Consider the following 24,478-nt stretch of genomic DNA (forward strand, 5'->3'; position numbering starts at 1 on the left):
CAACCCTCTTCCTGGAGATCTACCGTCCTGTGGGTTTTCCATCCAACCCTAATTTAACACACCTGATTCTACTAATTAGCTGCTCAACAAGACATTAACTAGCTGAATCAGATATGCTAAATTAGGGTTGGACTGAAAACTTACAGGACAGTAGATCTCCAGGAAAAGGGTTGGGCAGCCCTGCTGTAACGTAAGAAAATGTGGAAAAAGTCAAGGGGTCTGAATACTTTCCGAATGCACTGTACTATTAAAAGGCAACATGATTATTAAGTGTGTATATAGCTGTACCATAATTTTTGCGCCGTTAAGCATACTGTAGCTGCAACTGTGTAAACCTCCAATTGTCCTAATATTCCACCCACTAAAACCTCCCCCCATATCTAGGTATGTTGTCACTAAGACCATCAGACCATCTCCCTGACTCATGGCACACCTTTGCGTCCTAATTCAAACCCTTAGCCGCCAATTGCCGTTGGCCAGAGGGAAATATGGGCAGTCCCATGATAACATAATTCAATACTGCCACCCTTCACTCACACATTCATAGCCCTATAGGTCTATTGCATATCTATGAGGGTGCTTTTTAAGATAACTAACCAAATAACATGGAAAACCGTCAGAAAAAATACATAATAACAATAATAGATCATATTAATAGAAATAATAACAGCACAATATTATAGATTCATGCTCATATTTAGGAAGTCCTAGCAAAGGCTGTAAGCATTTCAGCCCAGCCTGCTCAGTTCATTGGATCCAATTGTTCGAAAAAATGATGTCCTTGAGTGGTCCCCAAGAACACAGTGGCCTCCATCATTCTTAAATGGAAGAAGCTTGGAACCACCAAGACTCTTCCTAGAGCGGCCACCGGCCAAACTGCAGAGAAGGATGGGAGAAACTCCCCAAGCTGTACCAAGCTTGTAGCGTCATACCCAAGAAGACTCGAGGCTGTAATCTCTGCCAAAGGTGCTTCAACAAAGTACTGAGTAAAGGGTCTGAATACTTATGTAAATGTGATACTACAGTTTTTCTTTGCCAAAATGTCTAAAAACCAGTTTTTGCTTTGTCATTATGGGTATTGTGTGTAGATTGATGACGGGGGAAAAAACAATTGAATCCATTTTAGAATAAGGCTGTAACGTAACAAAATATAGAAAAAGTCAAGGGGTCTGAATACTTTCCGAATGCACTGCAAGTTTACAAACATTGGTTGTGGTAAGTATAATTGAAACTTGGGTATCATTATGGTAAGTGGGGAAATAAGTATAGCCAGTTACAATTGTAATGGGTTAGCAGATCATATAAACATATCAAATTTTACCTGGCTAAAAGAGAAAGAATGTAATATCTATTGTTTACAGGAAACTCACTCTAAAAATATAGATGTTGGGTGTAAAAAGGACTGGGAGGGAGAAATATATTTTGTCATGGGCAAATAAACTCAAAAGGGGTGATTATATTAATTAACAACTATTTTGATCCGACTGTGCAAACATATCCTCAAGGAAGATGGATCCTTTTAAATATGCTATTGGACCAAAAACAGATCTGGCTAATTAATCTATATGGGCCAAATAATGTTGATCCACACTTCTTTGAAAATATATATACAGTGGGGGAAAAAAGTATTTAGTCAGCCACCAATTGTGCAAGTTCTCCCACTTAAAAATATGAGAGAGGCCTGTAATTTTCATCATAGGTACACGTCAACTATGACAGACAAATTGAGAAAAAAAAATCCAGAAAATCCCATTGTAGGATTTTTAATGAATTTATTTGCAAATTATGGTGGAAAATAAGTATTTGGTCACCTACAAACAAGCAAGATTTCTGGCTCTCACAGACCTGTAACTTCTTCTTTAAGAGGTTCCTCTGTCCTCCACTCGTTACCTGTATTAATGGCACCTATTTGAACTTGTTATCAGTATAAAAGACACCTGTCCACATCCTCAAACAGTCACACTCCAAACTTCACAATGGCCAAGACCAAAGAGCTGTCAAAGGACACCAAAAACAAAATTGTAGACCTGCACCAGGCTGGGAAGACTGAATCTGCAATAGGTAAGCAGCTTGGTTTGAAGAAATCAACTGTGGGAGCAATTATTAGGAAATGGAAGACATACAAGACCACTGATAATCTCCCTCGATCTGGGGCTCCACGCAAGATCTCACCCCGTGGGGTCAAAATGATCACAAGAATGGTGAGCAAAAATCCCAGAACCACACGGGGGGACCTAGTGAATGACCTGCAGAGAGCTGGGACCAAAGTAACAAAGCCAACCATCAGTAACACACTACGCCGCCAGGGACTCAAATCCTACAGTGCGAGACGTGTCCCCCTGCTTAAGCCAGTACATGTCCAGGCCCGTCTGAAGTGCATTTGGATGATCCAGAAGAGGATTGGGAGAATGTCATATGGTCAGATGAAACCAAAATATCACTTTTTGGTAAAAACTCAACTCGTCATGTTTGGAGGACAAAGAATGCTGAGTTGCATCCAAAGAACACCATACCTACTGTGAAGCATGGGGTTGGAAACATCATGCTTTGGGGCTGTTTTTCTGCAAAGGGACCAGGACGACTGATCCGTGTAAAGGAAATAATGAATGGGGCCATGTATCGTGAGATTTCGAGTGAAACCCTCCTTCCATCAGCAAGGGCATTGAAGATGAAACGTGGCTGGGTCTTTCAGCATGACAATGATCCCAAACACACCGCCCGGGCAACGAAGGAGTGGCTTCGTAAGAAGCATTTCAAGGTCCTGGAGTGGCCTAGCCAGTCTCCAGATCTCAACCCCATAGAAAATCTTTGGAGGGAGTTGAAAGTCTGTGTTGCCCAGCGACAGCCCCAAAACATCACTGCTCTAGAGGAGATCTGCATGGAGGAATGGGCCAAAATACCAGCAACAGTGTGTGAAAACCTTGTGAAGACTTACAGAAAACGTTTGACCTGTGTCATTGCCAACAAAGGGTATATAACAAAGTATTGAGAAACTTTTGTTATTGACCAAATACTTATTTTCCACCATCATATGCCAATAAATTCATTAAAAATCCTACAATGTGATGTACCTATGATGAAAATTACAGGCCTCTCTCATCTTTTTAAGTGGGAGAACTTGCACAATTGGTGGCTGACTAAATACTTTTTTTCCCCACTGTAATTGAGCCCACATGAATATATTATTATGGTGGGAGATTATAATACTGTTTTAAGTACCTCAATGGATCGTAAAGGAAATCACACTAAAAGCTGTCACCCTCAAGCACTTAAAAAAAAAAAATATGAAAAAAAACCCTGACCTAGTGAGATGTACATGGAGGAGGCTTAATCAAGCTAGCCGTCTTGATTACTTCCTGGTCTCATTCTTGCTGGCATCAAAAGTAAAATAATATATATTAATAGGAGACCGAATGCGATCGGACCACCATCTAATTGGCCTCCATATAACTGTTACAGAATTTGCAAGTGAACGGGGATATTGGAAATGTAATCAAAGCCTATTGGATGAAAAACATGTCTTAACTAAGTCAAAATAATTAATAATTGACTTATTTTTGCACAACATTAGTACAGCAGATCCCATTATTGTATGGGACACTTTTAAATGTACTTTTGGAGGCCATTCAATACAATACCCATCATTAAAACAAAAGCAGTTTAGGTCAAAAAGGATTAGACTAATAAAGGAAATGGAGGAAATAACAGCGCAGGTAGATGGTAATGGAAACTGTACTATAGAGGCACAAAATAGGTTAGAGGAAAAACTAAAATAATTTGAGGTACTTATTCAAGAACGATCAAGTGTAATCTATTACAAAAATAAAGCGAATTTGATGGAATATTGTGAAAAATGCACAAAATGTTCTTGCATCTTCAAAGATAATTTACAGAAACTCGTTACAAATGGAGTCATCTATGATTCACCTAATTATATTTTGAAAGAGGAAGCAAAATATTTTAAGCATATGTTTTCTTTTCAGTCTCCTCCATTTCCACTGAATGATGTTAACTGTAAGGATTTATTTTCTAATAATAATAATAATAATGTAAAATTAACACATTTACAGAAATACCTGTGTGAAGGCCAACTTACAGAGGAGGAACCTTTTGAGGCAATTCAATATTTTCAGTTTGGAAAAACACCAGGGCTTGATGGTATACCAGTAGAGGTATAGCAGACCTTTTTCTATGGACTCAAATATTCATTATTCACATGTTTTAATTACTCCTATAAAACTGGTAGACTTTCAGGTACTCAACAAGGTCTGATTTCATAACTACTGAAACAGGACCCAGGTGGTAAGCATAAAGATCCAGTCCATAAAAAAAAAAAAATAATAATAATTAAAAAAAAAAAAGATTTAAAAAAACTTACACTTCAATGTTGTGATGTGAAATGCATAGCACATAGAATAAAAAGGGTTTTACCAGATATTGTTCATTCTGATCAGACAGGTTTTTTATATGGACGATGTATTGGAGATAATATACGACAATTACTTGAAACAATTGAACATTATGAAACATCAAAGATACCAGGCCTGGTCTTCATAGCAGATTTTGAAAAGGCGTTTGATAAAGTACGACTAGAATTTATATATAAATGCCTGGATTACTTTAATTTCGGTGAATCTCTTATACAATAGGTTAAAGTTATGTACAGCATCCCCAGGTGTAAAATAGTAAATAATGGTTACTTCTCAGAAAGTATTGAGCCTTTAAGAGGAGTAAAACAAGGCTGTCCGTTGTCTCCATATCTATTTATTATGGCCATTGAAATGCTAGCTATTAACATTAGATCCAACAAAGAACATCAAGGGGTTAGAAATCCAGGGGATAAAAAAAAAATCCGCAATCTGGATCACTGCCCAGTCTCATTTGGAGATATTGATCACTTTTCTAGCCTCTCTGGACTAAAACCTAATTATGACACGTTGACAATATTATGTATTGGATTGTTAAAAGACACAGTGTTTACACTATCTTGTAGTTTACCAATAAAATGGATGGATAGTGAAGTAGTCATACTTGGTATTCATATCTAAAAATATATAAATGAACATACCACAATCAATTTCAATAGAAAGTTTGCAAAATGGATACGATTCTGCAACCATGGAGAGGTAAATACTTGTCTATTTATGGAAAAATCACATTGATTAACTCTTTGGCCCTATCACAGTTTACTTACTTACTAATGGCACTGCCTACTCCAGACAACTCGTTTTTGAATCATATGAGCAAAATATATTTCATTTTATTTGAAATGCTAAGCCAGACAAAATTTTACGTGCCTATTTCTATAATGAATATGAGTTTGGGGGGATAAAATTATTAACAATTACAGCTTTACACCTCTCACTAAAAGCTTCACTCATACATACATTATACTTAAACCCAAAATTGTTCTCCAGTAGATTATTAAGAAAGGCTCATCCTTTGTTCAAAAATGGCCTTTTTGCCTTCATACAGATTACAACTTCTCATTTCCGACTAATTGAAAATAAAATGTTGTTTAAAGTATCGCACTTTCTTAAAGAAGCCATACAAAGCTGGTTACAATTTCAGTTTTATCTCCAGAAAATATATTATGGTTAAACTCCAATATACTGATTAATACAAAATAAAAATAAACATTATTTATGGATACAATTTTTTTTATTATATTTATTAATGATATTATGAATAGAAACGGTGGAGTTATGTCACACATGCAGCTATCAAAATATATGTGAATGTCTGCTCAATCAAAACGTATAACCAACTGATTGCAGCATTACCACAAAAATGGAGGAGGCAAGTGGAAGAGGGAGAAGGTAGGGAACTTATTTGTCTGCCATATATTAAAGATAGAAATTGGCTGAAAATAATTGGCATAAATAGATAAATATACCAGTTTCATTTGAGGACAAAAATGTTGACAGCTGCGCCATACCGGTTGCAAAATAAATGGGAAGTGATTTTCGATATACTGATTCCATGGCACATGGCTTATGAACTGATACAAAAACAACACTTGATTCAACACTTAGAGTTTTCCAATTTAAATTATTATACAAAATTCCTGCCACCAACAGAATGCTATATATTTATGGGGCATACAACAATCTCAGCTCTGTAGATTTTGCTGCGAAGAGACATAATCACTAGATCATTTATTCTGGTATTGCCGCTGTAGATACTATATGCTTAGAAATGTTAAAAATGTATGTAAAACATCCCAGCACAATTGAAAAATATATGGCACATGGAAACCAAATGAGGGTGGTCTATGGTGATAGGTGGGATGGGCTGAGAGTGGCTGAGGGATGGGATAAAATAGCTTAAGTTCAGTAATGTATTATTTTTATGTGATAGCTGTATGCAAAATGTGTATGTAAAATGTGTATGTAAAATGTATACAGTGAGGGAACAAAGTATTTGATCCCCTGCTGATTTTGTATGTTTGCCCACTGACAAAGACATGATCAGTCTATACTTTTAATGGTAGGTTTATTTGAACAGTGAGAGACGGAATAACACAAAAAAAATCCAGAAAAAAAGCATGTCAAAAATGTTATAAATTGATTTGCATTTTAATGAGGGGAATAAGTATTTGACCCCCTCTCAATCAGAAAGATGTCTGGCTCCCAGATGTCTTTTATACAGGTAATGAGCTGAGATTAGGAGCACACTCTTAAAGGGAGTGCTCCTAATCTCACCTTGTTACCTGTATAAAAAACACCTGTCCACAGAAGCAATCAATCAATCAGATTCCAAACTCTCCACCATGGCCAAGACCAAAGAGCTCTCCAAGGATGTCAGGGACAAGATTGTAGACCTACACAATGCTGTAATGGGCTACAAGACCATCGCCAAGCAGCTTGGTGAGAAGGTGACAACAGTTGGTGCGATATTTCGCAAATGGAAGAAACACAAAAGAACTGTCAATCTCCCTCGGCTTGGGGCTCCATGCAAGATCTCACCTCGTGGAGTTGCAATGATCATGAGAACGGTGAGGAATCAGCCCAGAGCTACACAGGAGGATCTTGTCAATGATCTCAAGGCAGCTGAGACCATATTCACCAAGAAAACAATTGGTAACACACTACGCCGTGAAGGACTGAAATCCTGCAGCACCCACAAGGTCCCCCTGCTCAAGAAAGTACATATACAGGGCCGTCTGAAGTTTGCCAATAAACATCTGAATGATTCAGAGGAGAACTGGGTGAAATTGTTGTGGTCAGATGAGACCAAAATCGAGCTCTTTGGCATCAACTCAACTCGCCTTGTTTGGAGGAGGAGGAATGCTGCCTATGACCCCAAGAACACCATCTCCACCGTCAAACATGGAGGTGGAAACATTATGCTTTGGGGGTGTTTTTCTGCTAAGGGGACAGGACAACTTCACCGCATCAAAGGGACAATGGACGGGGCCATGTACCATCAAATCTTGGGTGAGAACCTCCTTCCCTCAGCCAGGGCATTGAAAATGGATCGAGGATGGTATTCCAGCATGACAATGACCCAAAACACACGGCCAAGGCAACAAAGGAGTGGCTCAAGAAGAAGCACATTAAAGTCCTGGAGTGGCCTAGCCAGTCTCCAGACCATAATCCCATATAAAATCTGTGGAGGGAGCTGAAGGTTCGAGTTGCCAAACGTCAGCCTCGAAACCTTAATGACTTGGAGATGATCTGCAAAGAGGAGTGGAACAAAATCCCTCTTGAGATGTGTGCAAACCTGGTGGCCAACTACAAGAAACAGCTGACCTCTGTGATTGCCAATAAGGGTTTTGCCACCAAGTACTAAGTCATGTTTTCCAGAGGGGTCAAATACTTATTTCCCTCATTAAAATGCAAATCAATTTCTAACATTTATTACATGCATTTTTCTGGATTTTGTTGTTGTTATTCTGTCTCTCACTGTTCAAATAAACCTACCATTAAAATTATAGACTGATCATGTCTTTGTCAGTGGGCAAACGTAAAAAATCAGCAGGGGATCAAATACTTTTTTCCCCTCACTGTATGTAAAATGTATGTATAGTGGGAAGAACAAGTATTTGATACTCTGACGATTTTGCAGGTTTTCCTACTTACAAAGCATGTAGAGATCTGTAATTTTTATCATAGGTACACTTCAACTGTGAGAGACGGAATCTAAAACAAAAATCCAGAAAATCACATTGTATGATTTTTAAGTAATTAATTTGCATTTTATTGCATGACATAATTATTTGATACATCAGAAAAGCAGAACTTAATATTTGGTACAGAAACCTTTGTTTGCAATTACAGAGATCATATGTTTCCTGTAGGTCTTGACCAGGTTTGCACACACTGCAGCAGGGATTTTGGCCCACTCCTCCATACAGACCTTCTCCAGATCCTTCAGGTTTCGGGGCTGTCCTGTAGCCCATCCCAGCCTTGTGCAGGTCTACAATTTTATCCCTGATGTCCTTACACAGCTCTCTGGTCTTGGCCATTGTGGAGAGGTTGGAGTCTGTTTGATTGAGTGTGTGGACAGGTGTCTTTTATACAGGTAACGAGTTCAAACAGGTGCAGTTAATACAGGTAATGAGTGGAGAACAGGAGGGCTTCTTAAAGAAAAACTAACAGGTCTTTGAGAGCCGGAATTCTTACTGGTTGGTTGGTGATCAAATACTTATGTCATGCAATAAAATGCAACTTAATTACTTAAAATTCATACAATGTGATTTTCTGGATTTTTCTCACAGTTGAAGTGTACCTATGATAAAAATTACAGACCTCTACATGCTTTGTAAGTAGGAAAACCTGCAAAATCGACAGTGTATCAAATACTTGTTTTCCCCACTGTATATGTAGCAGAAAAGCAAAAAATAAAAAAAAGGTATGTGTCCTCCGAAGAGTGGGTGGATGGGTTAATAATAATAATAACAAATAATAAAACAATTGTTGTTGTTGTTGTTGATGTGCATAGGCAACTGAGGGAGAGAGAGCCTACCTGTTGGTTGTTTGATCAGTTAGAACTGTTAAGTTCCCAAATGTAAGATGACTCCCGTGGTATTTACATGTTTGCAGAAAACCATTCTGATGTAACGTTATTTTATGGCTTTTGCGACCGCTTTGATAATAATCTAAATGTGTCTGTTGCTGCTGCCTGTAAACACACAGTCCAGTTCAAAGTGAATGGCACAGGCCCATTTGTGGTAATGTCCTATTTTCAGGCCTGGACAAGACTGAAACATTTATTTTAGTTTTTATTTCCTGCAATGTCTATTAATTGCCCAAACACACGGTCACTTTTCCACTCTCTATTGCTATTGAATTTTCACAAATACCAGACTCTATGTCATTCCCAAACATTCTATGAAAGTATACAACATTTGGAGAAAAAAAGCTCTCTTGAAAGAAAATTTTGCAAAAAATAAATGCAATATTCTTCCTGAGGGTGTACTCCTGAGTGGCACAGTGGTCTAAGGCACTGCATCGCAGTGCTAACTGTGCCACTAGAGATCCTGGTTCGAATCCAGGCTCTGTCGCAGCCGGCCGCGACCGGGAGACTCATGGGCGGCGCACAATTGGCCCAGCGTCGTCCAGGGTAGGGGAGGGAATGGCCGGCAGGGATGTAGCTCAGTTGATAGAGCATGGCGTTTGCAACGCCAGGGTTGTGGGTTCGATTCCTACGGGGGGCCAGTATAAAAAAATATGTATTCACTAACTGTAAGTCGCTCTGGATAAGAGCGTCTGCTAAATGACTAAAAAATGTAAATGTAAAAATGGTGTATATGATTAGATTTTAATAATATTTAATGTTGCTAAAACACTGTCTAAATTTAAGTCTAAATTAGTCTTATTCACTTTCAGTGCTCAGCTACATCCTTCTCATTACAGACACCATTTTCTGAAGAATCAAACTATTGGGTTTAAGACAGACAGACACACACACACACACACACACACACACACACACACACACACACACACACACACACACACACACACACATACAGACAAGTCCACACACGTACACACACGGAAACACTCTAATCATCCAATTAGTTATCTGTTTGATGCCTGGCAGACAAGACAAGCAGCACATTAATAATCTAAGACTTCCAGATCACCCCTGTCTTGTTTACATATCATGACATACATGGACATGGTCCAAGCCCCTATGGTGATCGACAACCTGCATGAGCCTGGAACTGGTGATCACTGAATCACATTGCCACATTGTGAGCCTGGACATTATGTAAAGACCAGTGGGCTTCCAAAGCAGTGAAGTGGTGGGATTGATACATGGACCACCAATTAGCTCCCAGTCAGCACATTGACTAATGGAACTATTTCCCCACTAAGATATATGTTATACTATTGTATTAAAGTGTTGTGTCCTGTTACATTCATTAAACATTAAATATGATATGAAATGTGATGTACAAGGTGCAGCAGTTTGTGTTCAGGTGCGTGTACACGTGTGTGTGCGTACGTGGGCATACATCTACTAATACTGTACTCCACGTGTCGGTCTTGGTGTGAGCATGTGCTTTGCTTTGAAATTTGCACAAAGTGAACAACAAGGTCTCATTAACATTGCATGTATTTCTGTCTTACCACCAAGTTGATTTAGAACTAAAGTGTCTCAAACGAGGTAGCACTAATGGCCGCTTGGGCACTTCCTGTTAAATGATAGAAACGTTGTTTTATGGCTGTTTATGGTTGTTGGTTTCCTCCCATTGGCCCCACAGACAGTAATAATACATGGACAACATGGGAACACAACATGGAATGTGACTCATGAATATCTAATGGACCATAGTCACACCAGCTATATAAGGTGAATCACACCAGTCTGTTTACGTTTCACTTACACAATGACCCTTGTCTTGACGTTTAGCTGTAGCATTGTAGCGCTGCTTACTCTTGACATTATCCCACCGCTAACTTCACCAGACTTCCCTTGGGTCTGAGTCAGTGTGTCCTATTATGCCATTTATTGCAAATGTTTTGTGTGTTAAAGGTGCCATGACAAGTCACCTAATGACTCTTGACTTAGGCTAAGCAGCTTAATGTTACAGCTAGCTTTATGTCATGACTTCAACTTCTCCTGAATCAGTGTGAGTTGTATGTGCTCTATGTCCATCAAAGCAATATGTGTTGTAGTAGTTGCCCATTTTTATCACTATGAAAGTATGACTTTGACATGTAGCAGTAACATTGACACTCTTACATCCCTGACTGGAACTAACTTATTCAGTGTGACTTTTTATGTTCTTTAGTTTCAAGTTGTAATGTCACATGCACAAGTACAGTGACATGTCTTTCTTGCTAGCTCTAACCCCAACAATGCAGTAATCAATAACAATGTAATACTAAAAATAACAAGGTAGAACAAAAACACACTATATATATATATATATATATATATATATATATATATATATATATATATATATATAAATAAGGTAAGCATACTATATACAGGGTCAATTCCAGTACCATATTTAAAATGTGCATGAATACTGGATTGATAGAGGTAGGTATGTGTAGGGGTAAGGTGACTAGGCATCAGGATATATGATAAACAGAGTAGCAGCAGCATATATGATTGTATGTGAGTGGGTGTGTGTAGAGTAAGTGTAAATGTATGTGCATATTATGCAAATGATGGAGTGAGTATCTGTGCCTAGTGTGTAGGGCCCTGTGAATAAGAATAAATAATACAATACAAAGGTCAACTCAGATAGTCTGTGTAGGCATTTTGTTAGCTAATTAGCAGTCTTATGGCATGGGGATAGAAGCTGTTCAGGAGCCTGTTGGTGTCAGACTTGATGCACCAGTACTGCTTGCCGTGCGGAAGCAGAGAGAACAGTCTATGACACTGGGGTGGTTGGAGTCTTTAAACATTTTCCGGTCCTTCCTTTCACACCGCCTGATAGAGGTCCTGGATGGCATGGAGCTCGGCCCCCGTGATGTACTGGGCTGTCCGTACATCTGTAGCGTCATGCGATCGAGTGCGGTGCTTTTGCCATACCAAGCAGTGAGCTCTCAATTTTTTGAGGATTTGAGGGCCAAACCTTTTCAACCTCCCCGAGCGGGAAGAGGCACAGTCGCGCCTTCTTCACGACTATGCGTGCATGTGTGGAACATTTTAAGTTCTTAGTGATTTGAACACTGAGGAACTTGGAAGTTCTCGACCCGCTCCACTGCAGCCCTGTTGATGTGGATGGGGGCGTGCTCGCCCCCACCCCCCCATTTCCTGTAGTCCGCGATCAGCTCCTTGGTCTTACTGACATTGAGGGAGAGGTTGTTGTTCCGGCCCCACACTGCCAGGTTACTGACCTCCTCCCTATAGGCCGTCTCATCCAACTTAGGTAAATAACTGCAGATCTGATGTTCAAAAGTTATTGTCAGTTAGAAGAAATTATAGCAGAGTACAAATAAACAACAAAATAATCACAAAATAGCAAAGCTGTGCCAGAGCTTGCAAAACGGCGGTTATCCGGTATGGCACTATTTTATATAGCTACATCTGTTGTCGTAGGTGCCCTTTTTATCGCTATGAAAGTATTTGATAATTGAGTATCAGGTTTGCTCTAAGTGCACCATCGACAGGAGTGGTTTGTGTGTGTCTGTGTCAGACTGGGTGAAGGAATGAAGCCTGGGGGGCTAAAGCAACTAAGCTAATTGGCTAATGTAGCTAACAACGTTTGAATGCTGATGGATAGCCATCGCCTTACTCATTTTGAGTATGTTTGTGTGCCCGCGTGTGCTTGCACAGTGTGTCTGTGTGTGTGTATAACATTAGTGTGTGATAGATAGCCATTGCCCTGCTAGCTTTCAGACAGACAACAAATGGGCACCATTAAGGACTGCAGTTAAAGGATCTCTTGAGGAAAGGGATTACATTTAATTATCTGGGTTGAACCACTTGCGTTTGTACCTGTTATATGTATTAAAGGATGTACTGTTTTTATTTATTTTCTGCTCAATGCAATCTGTCGTCAGCACCAACATCTGTTGTCAAGGGAATTGTTGGGGTGTTCTGTTGCATGTTGTCTGGTAGTTGCTTCACCAGGATATTGATGATTGAGCTTAGCTTGTATTGTGTGTGTGTGTGTGTGTTAAGAGTTGTTAAGCTAGTGTGAAGACAAGCAGAATACAATATGATGAAATATACAGCTATGGAAAAAATTAAGAGACCACTGCAATTTTTTCTTAAATCAGCATCTCTACATGTATGACAGCCATTCCATTCCAGTGTCTGTTGAATTCCAACACAGGCACACCTCATTCTACTGAATTAGATACTGATTAGGTGATCACATGAACCAAATCTTATTTAACGAGGAAAAGTATAAAAACCACTGCTGTGGTCATCACTATCCTCTTGCAATAGGACCAGCTGGATGGCAAAAACAGTGCTAATAGTACCTCAAAAGTAATTTTACTCAAAAAAGAACTATTGACCATGCCAACAGAGTTGAAAAGGAAAGTTTTGAGTGAGGAAAAGAAGGGTTCAATTCTGGCTTTACTGGCAGAGGGATACAGTGAGCGTCAGGTTGCTTCCAAGAACAAGGTCAAGCAGCAGACATTGGAGATAACAAAGCTACAGACCGGCAGAGGGCGAAAACAACTCTCTACTGACCGGGATGACCGGCAACTCATTTGAATGTCACTCAACAACCGTAGGATGACATCAAGTGACCAACAAAAATAATGGCAAACGGAAGCTGGGGTGAAGTGCACGGCGAGGACGGTTCAAAACTAGGGGCAGGGCTGAAGTCGTGCAAAGCTAGAAAAAAGCCCTTCATCAATGAGAAGCAAAGAAGAGCCAGGCTGAGGTTTGAAAAAAGACCATAAGGATTGGACCGTAGAGGACTGGAGTAAGGTAATCTTCTCTGATGAGTCCAATTTTCAGCTTTGCCCAACACCTGGTCGTCTAATGGTTAGACGGAGACCTGGAGAGGCCTACAAGCCACAGTGTCTCGCACCCACTGTGAAATTTGGTGGAGGATCGGTGATGATCTGGGGGTGCTTCAGCAAGGCTGGAATCGGGCAGATTTGTCATGCATGAATGGATGCATGAATCAAGCCATGTACAAGGTTGTCCTGGAAGAAAACTTGCTTGTTTTGCTCTGACATTGTTCCCCAACTCTGAGGATTGGTTTTTCCAGCAGGACAATGCGCCATGCAACACAGCCAGGTCAATCAAGGTGTGGATGGAGGACCACCAGATCAAGACCCTGTCATGGCCAGCCAAATCTCCAGACCTGAACCCCATTGAAAACTTCTTGAATGTGATCAAGAGGAAGATGGATGGTCACAAGCCATCAAACAAAGCCGAGCTGCTTGAATTTTTGCGCCAGGAGTGGCATAAAGTCACCCAACATCAATGTGAAAGACTGGTGGAGAGCATGCCAAGACGCATTAAATCTGTGACTGAAAATCAGGGTTATTCCAACAAATATTGATTTCTGAACTCTTCCTAAGTGAAAACATTACTATTGTGTTGTTTAAAAATGAACATGAACTTATTTTCTTTGCATTTTTCGAGGTCTGACAACACTACATCTTTTTTGTTATTTTGACCTGTTGTCATTTTCTGCAAATAAATGCTCTAAATGAATTTGGGAGAAATGTTGTCAGTAGTTTATAGAATAAAACAAAAAAATAATTTTTACCCAAACACATACAGTGGGGATGAAAAAGTATTTGATACACTGCCGATTTTGCAGGTTTTCCTACTTACAAAGCATGTAGAGGTCTGTAATTTTTATCATAGGTACACTTCAACTGTGAGAGATGGAATCTAAAAAATCTAAAAAATTCAGAAAATCACATTGTATGATTTTTAAGTAATTAAGTTGCATTTTATTGCATGACATAAGTATTTGATCACCAACCAACCAGTAAGAATTCCGGCTCTCAAAGACCTGTTAGTTTTTCTTTAAGAAGCCCTTCTGTTCTCCACTCATTACCTGTATTAACTGCACCTGTTTGAACTCGTTACCTGTATAAAAGACACCTGTCCACACACTCAATCAAACAGACTCCAACCTCTCCACAATGGCCAAGACCAGAGAGCTGTGTAAGGACATCAGGGATAAAATTGTAGACCTGCACAAGGCTGGGATGGGCTACAGGTCAATAGGCAAGCAGCTTGGTGAGAAGGCAACAACTGTTGGCACAATTATTAGAAAATGTAAGAAGTTCAAGATGACGGTCAATCACCCTCGGTCTGGGGCTCCATGCAAGATCTCACCTCGTGGGGCATCAATGATCATGAGGAAGGTGAGGGATCAGCCCAGAACTACACGGCTGGACCTGGTCAATGACCTGAAGAGAGCTGGGACCTACGCCGTCATGGTCCCCCTGCTCAAGCCAGCGCATGTCCAGGCCTGTCTGAAGTTTGCCAATGACCATCTGGATCAGGGGTGTCAAACTCATTTTAGCTCAGGGGCCACATGGAGGAAAATCTATTCCCAAGTGGGCCGGACCGGTAAAATCATGGTATGTATAACTTAAAAACAACAACTTCAGATTGTTTTCTTTGTTTTAATACTATCAACATAAAACATAAAGCTGGAGCCTGAGGACAGTGTGTCCAAAATAGTACAAGCACAACATCACTATTAATCATAAAACACCTCAAGTTTATTTGAAAATTCTAAAGAAAAAGAACACACAAACACACAATGCCTCAGTGATTCACAGAACTGTTTCACAGATCACAGAACTATATCAGGGTGTCATTTCTCAGGCAGAAATGTAGATACAAATAATGAAATCCTGTTCCCCAAACAAGTGCAAGAACCACAGAGTCAAGAATAGGTTAAATATACAAATAAAATAAAATCAATTAAAAACAATAGCACATCAACATAAAAACATATAAACATAAAGCTGGAGCCTGAGGACAGTGTGTCCAAAAGCACAACATCACTATTAATCATAAAACACCTCAAGCTATTTGAAATTCTGAGGACAAACAACACACAAACACACAATGCCTCAGTGATTCACAGAAGTATATCACAGATCACAGAACTATATCAGGGTGTCTCATGCAGCACTTTAAGTGGGGTTGCATAGTTTATTTGACTCCTGATACCTGGCATCTTTTAGCTTTCACCAGCGCATCAATATCAGGCGTCACATCCTGAGTGGCAGCCAACTTCAGGATGTGATTCAAGTGCTTGTGCGTGAGCCTTGAGCACAGCTTTGTTTTATTTATGCTCATTACAGAGTACTTGCTCACAAAGATATGTGGTTCCAAACATGCACAACAGTTTTGCAGCGAGGGCTGTCAAGTTGGGGTAACCTGGCAAGAGATTCTGATAAAATGTGTCCAAGCCAGCTGCGGCAAATTTGCCCTTCAAATCCGAGTCACACTGCAAGTATATTATTTCAAGTTGGATGCTGACGGGCAGATCAGAGGGATTCACGGTTAATGGCGAACAAAAAACTTTGAAGTCTTTCTCCAGTTCACCAAAAATCTGAAAGCGTTGCTCAAACTCCCTTAACAGTCCCGTTATTTTATCTTTGAACCGCTTCATGTCTGCCACATGTTGGGTCGCGCACACATTTTTCAGACAGGGGAAGTGAGCTGCATCACCACCGGCGAGTTGCGTCTCCCACAATGACAGCTTCAACTTGAAAGAACGTATGCTGTCATAATGCTGTGTGGCAACTTTGTTGCACCCTTGCAGCTGTTTGTTCAAGTTATTCAGGTGCTCTGTAACATCCACCATAAATGCAAGGTCCTGCATCCATTCTGCGGAATGAAATTCTAACACTGGTTTGCCCTTTTCTTCCATGAACTGTTCAATTTCTTCTCGTAAATCAAAGAAATGCCTCGGCACAGCACCTCGGCTTAACCATCTTACCTCAGTGTGGTATGGCAGGCCATAGATGTGGTCTTTCTCTCTGAGAAGGCTGTCAAACTGACGTTGATTCAGGCTTCTGGATCGAATGAAATTAACAGTTTGGATAATATAATAATAATATAATATAATAATATAATAATAATATAATAAAAATAATAACCACCTTCATGACATTATCCATCTTTAATGACTTGCAACACAAAGCCTTCTGGTGCAAAATACAGTGAAAAGTCCAAAAATCACGTCCTCCATTTGCAGATTGCACTTTCTCTCTGAACTTTGTCACAACGCCTGCTTTTTTCCCGATCATTGAGGGCGCACCATCTGTAGCCAGGCTGACAGCGCGGGACCAGTCCACTCCGACCCTGTCCAGCGCGCTGACGAGTGCAGTGAAAATATCAGCTGCTGTCGTTGTATCTGTCATCGGCACCAACTCCACGAACTCCTCGGTGACGGTCAATGTGTCATCAACTCTGCGGATGAAAATGGCCAGTTGTGCAACATATGTAATGTCCGTGCTTTCATCAATTGCAACCGAAAACGCAATAAATTACTTTACTTTTTGCTTCAACTGGCTGTCCAAATCCACTGAAAGATCGGAAATCCTGTCTGCAACTGTGTTTCTTGTCAGGCTGATATTTGCAAAAGCCTGGTGCTTTTCAGGGCACACAATCTCTGCTGCCTTCATCATGCATGTTTTTACAAATTCACCCTCACTAAATGGTTTTGAAGCCACTGCGATTTCATTAGCAATGAGGTAGCTAGCTTTCACTGCAGCGTCACTGATGTCTCGGCTGTGAGTAAACACAGACTGCTGTTTCTTCAGACCCGCCAACAGTTCATTCACCTTCTCTCTTCTCCGCTGTCCTTGAAAGTTGTCATATTTGTCGGCATGAAGACTCACATAGTGGCGACGAAGGTTATATTCTTTCAGCACTGCAACATGCTGTGAACACACCAAACATACAGCTTTCCCATTCAATTCCGTGAATAAATAGAAGGATGACAATTTTTCTTGGAACACTCTGCACTCTGCGTCCACTTTTCTCTTTTTTGACAGAGACATATTGGGGCAATGAGGGTGCCAAAGCACATAATGTTAAAAGTAGAAGCCGTAATAAATATCGCGGGCAAAACAAAGTAGCTCATCCGGACTGGCTGCACTTGCTTGACCTATTTGCTCTACCCCGGTATAAACAGTTTGCTTGCTTAACACAATTGCTATTGCACCATCCAGTGGACACAATTGGAACAGCAGTTTCTTTTATTGAAAAATTGCAGCTCATTTTTATACTTTACAAAATCATCTCGCGGGCCGGATTAAACCCGTTTGCGGGCCTGATCCGGCCCGCGGGCCGGACGTTTGACACCCCTGATCTGGATGATCCAGAGGAGGAATGGGAGAAGGTCATGTGGTCTGATGAGACAACAATTGAGCTTTTTAGTCTAAACTCCACTCGCCGTGTTTGGAGGAAGAAGAAGGATGAGTACAACCCCAAGAACACCATCCCAACCGTGAAGAATGGAGGTGGAAACATCATTCTTTGGGGATGCTTTTCTGCAAAGGGGACAGGACGACTGCACTGTATTGAGGGGAGGATGGATGGGGCCATGTATCGCGAGATCTTGGCCAACAACCTCCTTCCTTCAGTAAGAGCATTGAAGATGGGTCGTGGCTGGGTCTTCCAGCATGACAACGACCCAAAACACACAGCCAGGGCAACTAAGGAGTGGCTCTGTAAGAAGCATCTCAAGGTCCTGGAGTGGCCTAGCCAGTCTCCAGACCTGAAGCCAATAGATAATCTTTGGAGGGAGCTGAAAGTCCGTATTGCCCAGCGACAGCCCCGAAACCTGAAGGATCTGGAGAAGGTCTGTATGGAGGAGTGGGCCAAAATCCCTGCTGCAGTGTGTGCAAACCTGGTCAAGTCCTACAGGAAATGTATGATCTCTGTAATTGAAAACAAAGGTTTCTGTACCAAATATTAAGTTCTGCTTTTCTGATGTATCAAATACTTATGTCATGCAATAAAATGCAAATTAATTACTTAAAAATCATACAATGTGATTTTCTGGATTTTTGTTTTAGATTACGTCTCTCACAGTTGAAGTGTACCTATGATAAAAATTATAGACCTCTACATGCTTTGTAAGTAGGAAAACCTGCAAAATCGGCAGTGTATCAAATACTTGTTCTCCCCACTGTACCTATAAATAGTAAATTTTGCAGTGGTCTCTTAATTTTTTCCGCAGCTGTATATACAATATAGGTTTGATCCGCAGCAGACATGGTGAGGTGTAAACCAGGTTCAAACTCATTGGAGGAAGGCCTATATCAAGTCTCTCGCGACTGACGAGTGCAGCTTGTACGTCTTGCAAAGCAAGTCTTGCCTAAACCAGATCCTATAAACTTAATCCAAACCATGAGGACACTTTTGTTTGTGTCTGTGGCAAACAAACATATTTTAATGACGTGCAATAGCTTATGTATAATACACAAAGCCTTGTGTGTGTATTAATGCACTAGACAGAGGACCACTCCTGATCATTATCTACTGTCCCAGTAGATAATATTCATGGCTGTCTGATGACTGATTCATCCAATTATTCCTGGAAGAGAGGAGCAACATGCAGGGTTCGAGACGGTAACCAAAACACTCGCATTTGCAACCTTTTGACTTAGCAGTGTGAAACCAAATTTTATTTGGCCGCAGGGTGCTAGTGAACATCTTTTAGCTGGTCACATTAGTTAAAGGAAAATTCCACCCAAAAACTATCTTTTGGTATTTGTTTCATTAATACATTGATGCTATATTCCCAAAATGTTTTGCATATCAGCAATCACATTTTCAAGATATATAACTTAAAAAATACAGAAATACAGCTGGTATGATGCATTTAGCATTACATTATATGATGCAAAACGCAGCATCATATGATGCAAAATGCTGTATTTCTGTATTTTGAAAGTTATACAGTTGAAGTCGGAAGTTTACATACACCTTAGCCAACTATATTTAAACTCAGTTTTTCACAATTCCTGACATTTAATCCTAGTAAAAATGCCCTGTCTTAGGTCAGTTAGGATCACCACTTTATTTTAAGAATGTGAAATGTTAGAATAATAGTAGAGAGAATGATTTATTTAAGCTTTTATTTATTTCATCACATTCACAGTGGGTCAGAAGTTTACATACACTCAATTAGTATTTGGTAGCATTGCCTTTAAATTGTTTAACTTGGGTCAAACGTTTCGGGTAGCCTTCCACAAGCTTCCCACAATAAATTGGGTGAATTTTAGCCCATTCCTCCTGACAGAGCTTGTGTAACTTAGTCAGGTTTGTAGGCCTACTTGCTCGCACACACTTTTTCTGTTCTGCCCACACATTTTCTATAGGATTGAAGTCAGGGTTTTGTGATGGCCACTCCAATACCTTGACTTTGTTGTCCTTAAGTCATTTTGCCACAACTTTTGAAGTTTGCTTGGGGTCATTGTCCATTTGGAAGACCCATTTGCGACCAAGCTTTAAATTCCTGACTGATGTCTTGAGATATTGCTTCAATATATCCACCTAATTTTCCTTCCTCATGATGCCATCTATTTTGTGAAGTGCACCAGTCTCTCCTGCAGCAAAGCACCCCACAACATGATGCTGCCACCCCCGTGCTTCATGGTTGGGATGGTGTTCTTTGGCTTGTAAGTACCCCCTTTTTCCTCCAAACATAACGATGGTCATTATGGCCAAACAGTTCTATTTTTGTTTCATCAGACCAGAGGACATTTCTCCAAAAAGTACGATATTTGTCCCCATGTGCAGTTGCAAACCGTAGTCTGGCTTTTTATGGCTGTTTTGGAGCAGTGGCTTCTTCCTTGCTGAGCTGCCTTTCAGGTTATGTCGATATAGGAGTCATTTTACTGTGGCTATAGATACTTTTGTACCTGTTTCCTCCAGCATCTTCACAAGGTCATTTGCTGTTGTTCTGGGATTGATTTGCACTTTTCACACCAAAGTACGAAAAGGAGACAGAACATGTCTCCTTCCTGAGCGGTATGACGGCTGCGTGGTCCCTTGGTGTTTATACTTGCATACTATTGTTTGTACAGATGAACGTGGTACCTTAAGGTGTTTTGGAAATTGCTCCCAAGGATGAACCAGACTTGTGGAGGTCTACACTTTTTTTTTCTGAGGTCTTGGCTGATTTCTTTTGATTTTCCCATGATGTCAAGCAAAGAGGCACTGAGTTTGAAGGTAGGCCTTGAAATACATCCACAGGTACACCTCCAATTGACTCAAATTATGTCAATTAACCTATCATAAGCTTCTAAAGCCGTGACATCATTTTCTGGATTTTTTCCAAGGTGTTTAAAGGCACAGTCAACTTAGTGTATGCAAACTTCTGACCCACTGGAATTGTGATACAGTGAATTATAAGTGAAACATTACTTGTGTCATGCACAAAGTAGATGTCCTTACCGACTTGCCAAAACTATAGTTTGTTAACAAGACATTTGTGGAGTGGTTGAAAAACAAGTTTTAATGAGGCCAACCTAAGTGTATGTAAACTTCTGACTTCAACTGTATATCTTGAGAACTTGATTGCTGACATGCAAAACATTTTTGGACTATATCAAGAATGGACTAATGAAACAAATACCAAAAGTTAGTTTTTGGATGGAGTTGTCCTTTAAGTGTTGCATCATATACCGAAACGTTGTTACTTTTTCAATACTAGAACATGAAAAACAGTTCATTACTAGATTTTTTAAATGTCTCAGGTCGTCTACTGATTGAGAGAGGATAAAGTCTGTCAATCAGCGCAGCCAATGTCCCTGTATAGCGTGAGCGCACCGTGCCTGCTCCTTTCCTGCTCCACTTACTCATTGCTAGCTTTAGCCTGTCCTGAGGGACCACTGCAATGCTGATTTCAAAGCTGATTGTCACCAAAAACATTATTAATTCACTTAGTCTCTCTCGCCTCACATCCTTTCTGTCTCTCTCACTGTGTGTCTGTGAATGAAGTCATTAGAGACAGAGCACACTTTTATAAAATAAGAGATTGCTTCTTCTATGCAAATGTTATGGATTAGTACAATAAAAGTCCCAGATGGAAGTGAAACAGATTGTTTTTCATCTGTATCCCCATGAAATCGGCCAAAACTCAATGTATGCACACACTCCTATTGAATATGCATTCACCTGTATTGTGAATAGGCCTATGCTACATCTTGATTTACCCAGTTTATCAATAGAGATTTACTATTCAAATAAATGACTACCGCTATGTCGTTAGATTGGTCAGGTCATTTTGGGCATGCACAGGCAAAACATTGGTGCAACCATGTGCTGGTAACATCAACTGAAAAAGTTGGGAGCACCAGTGCCACAAGTTCGTCTAGACCCCTGAACATGGCTCAGTGCCTACTCATCTGATTAAAGACTAGAGAGAGACTAGGGAGGAGGGAGGGAGTAACATACAAGTTGGGAGTCGTGATACAAACACACAGGGTGAGATCGGGACGCGGCGACCACAGCCGTTTGATGAGGGGGTAGCTTTTATATTTAGTTTGAGTGAGGAGTTTGTTTGTTTCAAAACTTTGGTTGAGTTTTGATTATATCGTTGTTGATGCCTAGAATGGTTTTAATGGTGCTGTTCTCTCCCAGCGTTGTGGTACACACACCACACACACAAACACACACACACACATAGGCCTACATTTCTTGCCTCAGAGTAGAAGCATTTGGAGCTGTGATTAAAAGCATTAGAGCATGACCCACGGTTAGATCTTAGTGCATGAGAAGAGTATAATCCTACTGTGGATCCCTGCTCACCATGCTACTGTAAGAAAAGCAGGATACAGTACAGCAATGGGATGGGAGATTATGTTACTGTAAATACAGCAGCATACAGTATTACAGTTTAAGTTTAAGGATTGCCGTTGGTTTGTGTGAGAGAACGAATGACAGAGAAGAGGAGGGAAAAGAGAATAAATAGTAATTATCAACAAATACTTACAGTACCAGTCAAAAGTTGGGACACATCTACTCATTCAAGGGGTTTTCTTTATTTTTTTACTATTTTCTACATTGAGGAATAATAGTGAAGACATCAAAACTATGGAATAACACATATGGAATCATGTAGTAACCAAAATTAAACAAATCAAAATATATTTTATATTTGAGATTCTTCAAAGTAGTCACCCTTTGCCTTGATGACAGCTTTGCACACTCTTGGCATTCTCTCAACCAGCTTCATGAGGAATGCTTTTCCAACAGTCTTGAAAGAGTTCCCACATATGCTGAGCACATGTAGTAAAACTAATGAATAACCCTGCATTGAGTAGGTGTGTCTAAACTTTTGACTGGTACTGAATATAACCATCGAAAGCCGTACTGTTTATTTGCATAACATACTGCTGAAAGGAAATATGTTTTGTGTACCTGACAGTGTTCTCTGCATTCTGTCACAATTATTGATTTCTTCTGACATGCTAGAGTCACTCAAGAGACAGTTAAGACTCTGGCTGTGTGTACACCTCTAATGTTCTGTCTGTTCTCTCTCCCCCTCCGTTCACAGATGCAGATCTACCTGTACAACTCAGATGACTTTGACAGTCTCAGTGCGGCCATCAAGGAGAAGCGCATCATTGCTGCGATGGCTGTGTTCTTTGAGGTACTGTAATACTGGCTTTGGCTGTGTTGTTGTTTGATTTGTTCTCTTGGTCTCAGTTGTTCCCAAAAACAATGAAACGGGTAGAGGCCACCAATACAGTGCTTATTAGGAAATATGAACAACAGTACACTGATCGAAAGCTGCTGGCTCTCTTGAGGCACATGCTATCTTTATTGCTTGTCATTTCTTTCCTTCCAACTACCAATGTCCCTATGATACGTCTCTCTCTCTGTTTCTCTGTCTCTCTCTGTTTCTTGTGTCTCTCTCTCACTCACTCACTCACTCACTCACTCACTCACTCACTCACTCACACACACATACACACACATCGTCCATATCCTGAGAGCTGTGACTCTCTATCAGTGCCACAGACAGGCAGGCAGTCCGACAGACATATGTCTCCAGGGAGCCATTACGGTGAAAGAGAAGCACAGACAGAGTCAGAGAGCAAGGGCTTCCACTGCCGCTATCCCCTTAAAAATCCCCTTAAACAACTGCTTCTCTCTAACTTACCGTACCACAGGCTTCCCTAAAGACTAGCACAGCCATCCTCACTCTCCAGGAATACTTCTGAAGGATAGTAAATGGCCTACAGTTGATTTTCAGTTGTAAACATCAAGGAATATTTCTCGTTCCGTCAAGGAAAATTATCTGTCTGTCTGCCTGCCTGTCTATATTAGTACCTGGTTTGTTAAAAAAAGTAGCAAGTAGTGGTATTCTATACTGAACAAAAATATAAACACAACATGCAACAATTTCAAGGATTTTACTGAGTTACAGTTCATTTAATGAAATCATTCAATCTATGGATTTCACATGACTGGGAATACAGATATGCATCTGTTGGTCACAGATACCTTAAAAAATGGTAGGGGCTTGGATCAGAACACCAGTCAGTATCTGGTGTGACCACCATTTGACTCATGCAGCGCGACACATCTCCATCGA

The 24,478-nt window shown here is 40.3% G+C and overlaps 1 protein-coding gene across 1 annotated transcript in view; it reads left to right on the forward strand.

The window, feature by feature from the left end:
- The window catches only part of LOC311138839 (receptor-type tyrosine-protein phosphatase gamma-like), a gene marked incomplete at its 5' end in the record, with an annotated part of 204,313 nt that overhangs the window by 121,397 nt on the left and 58,438 nt on the right, over positions 1-24,478 (forward strand). The window contains one exon of the mRNA XM_084173644.1: positions 23,435-23,530. Coding sequence (XP_084029770.1) covers positions 23,435-23,530 — 96 coding nt within the window. The remainder of the gene's footprint in view (positions 1-23,434; positions 23,531-24,478) is intronic.

This window comes from Coregonus lavaretus (genome assembly GCF_964263955.1).
Source record: "Coregonus lavaretus genome assembly, chromosome: 12".
NCBI classification, from domain to species: Eukaryota; Metazoa; Chordata; class Actinopteri; order Salmoniformes; family Salmonidae; genus Coregonus; species Coregonus lavaretus.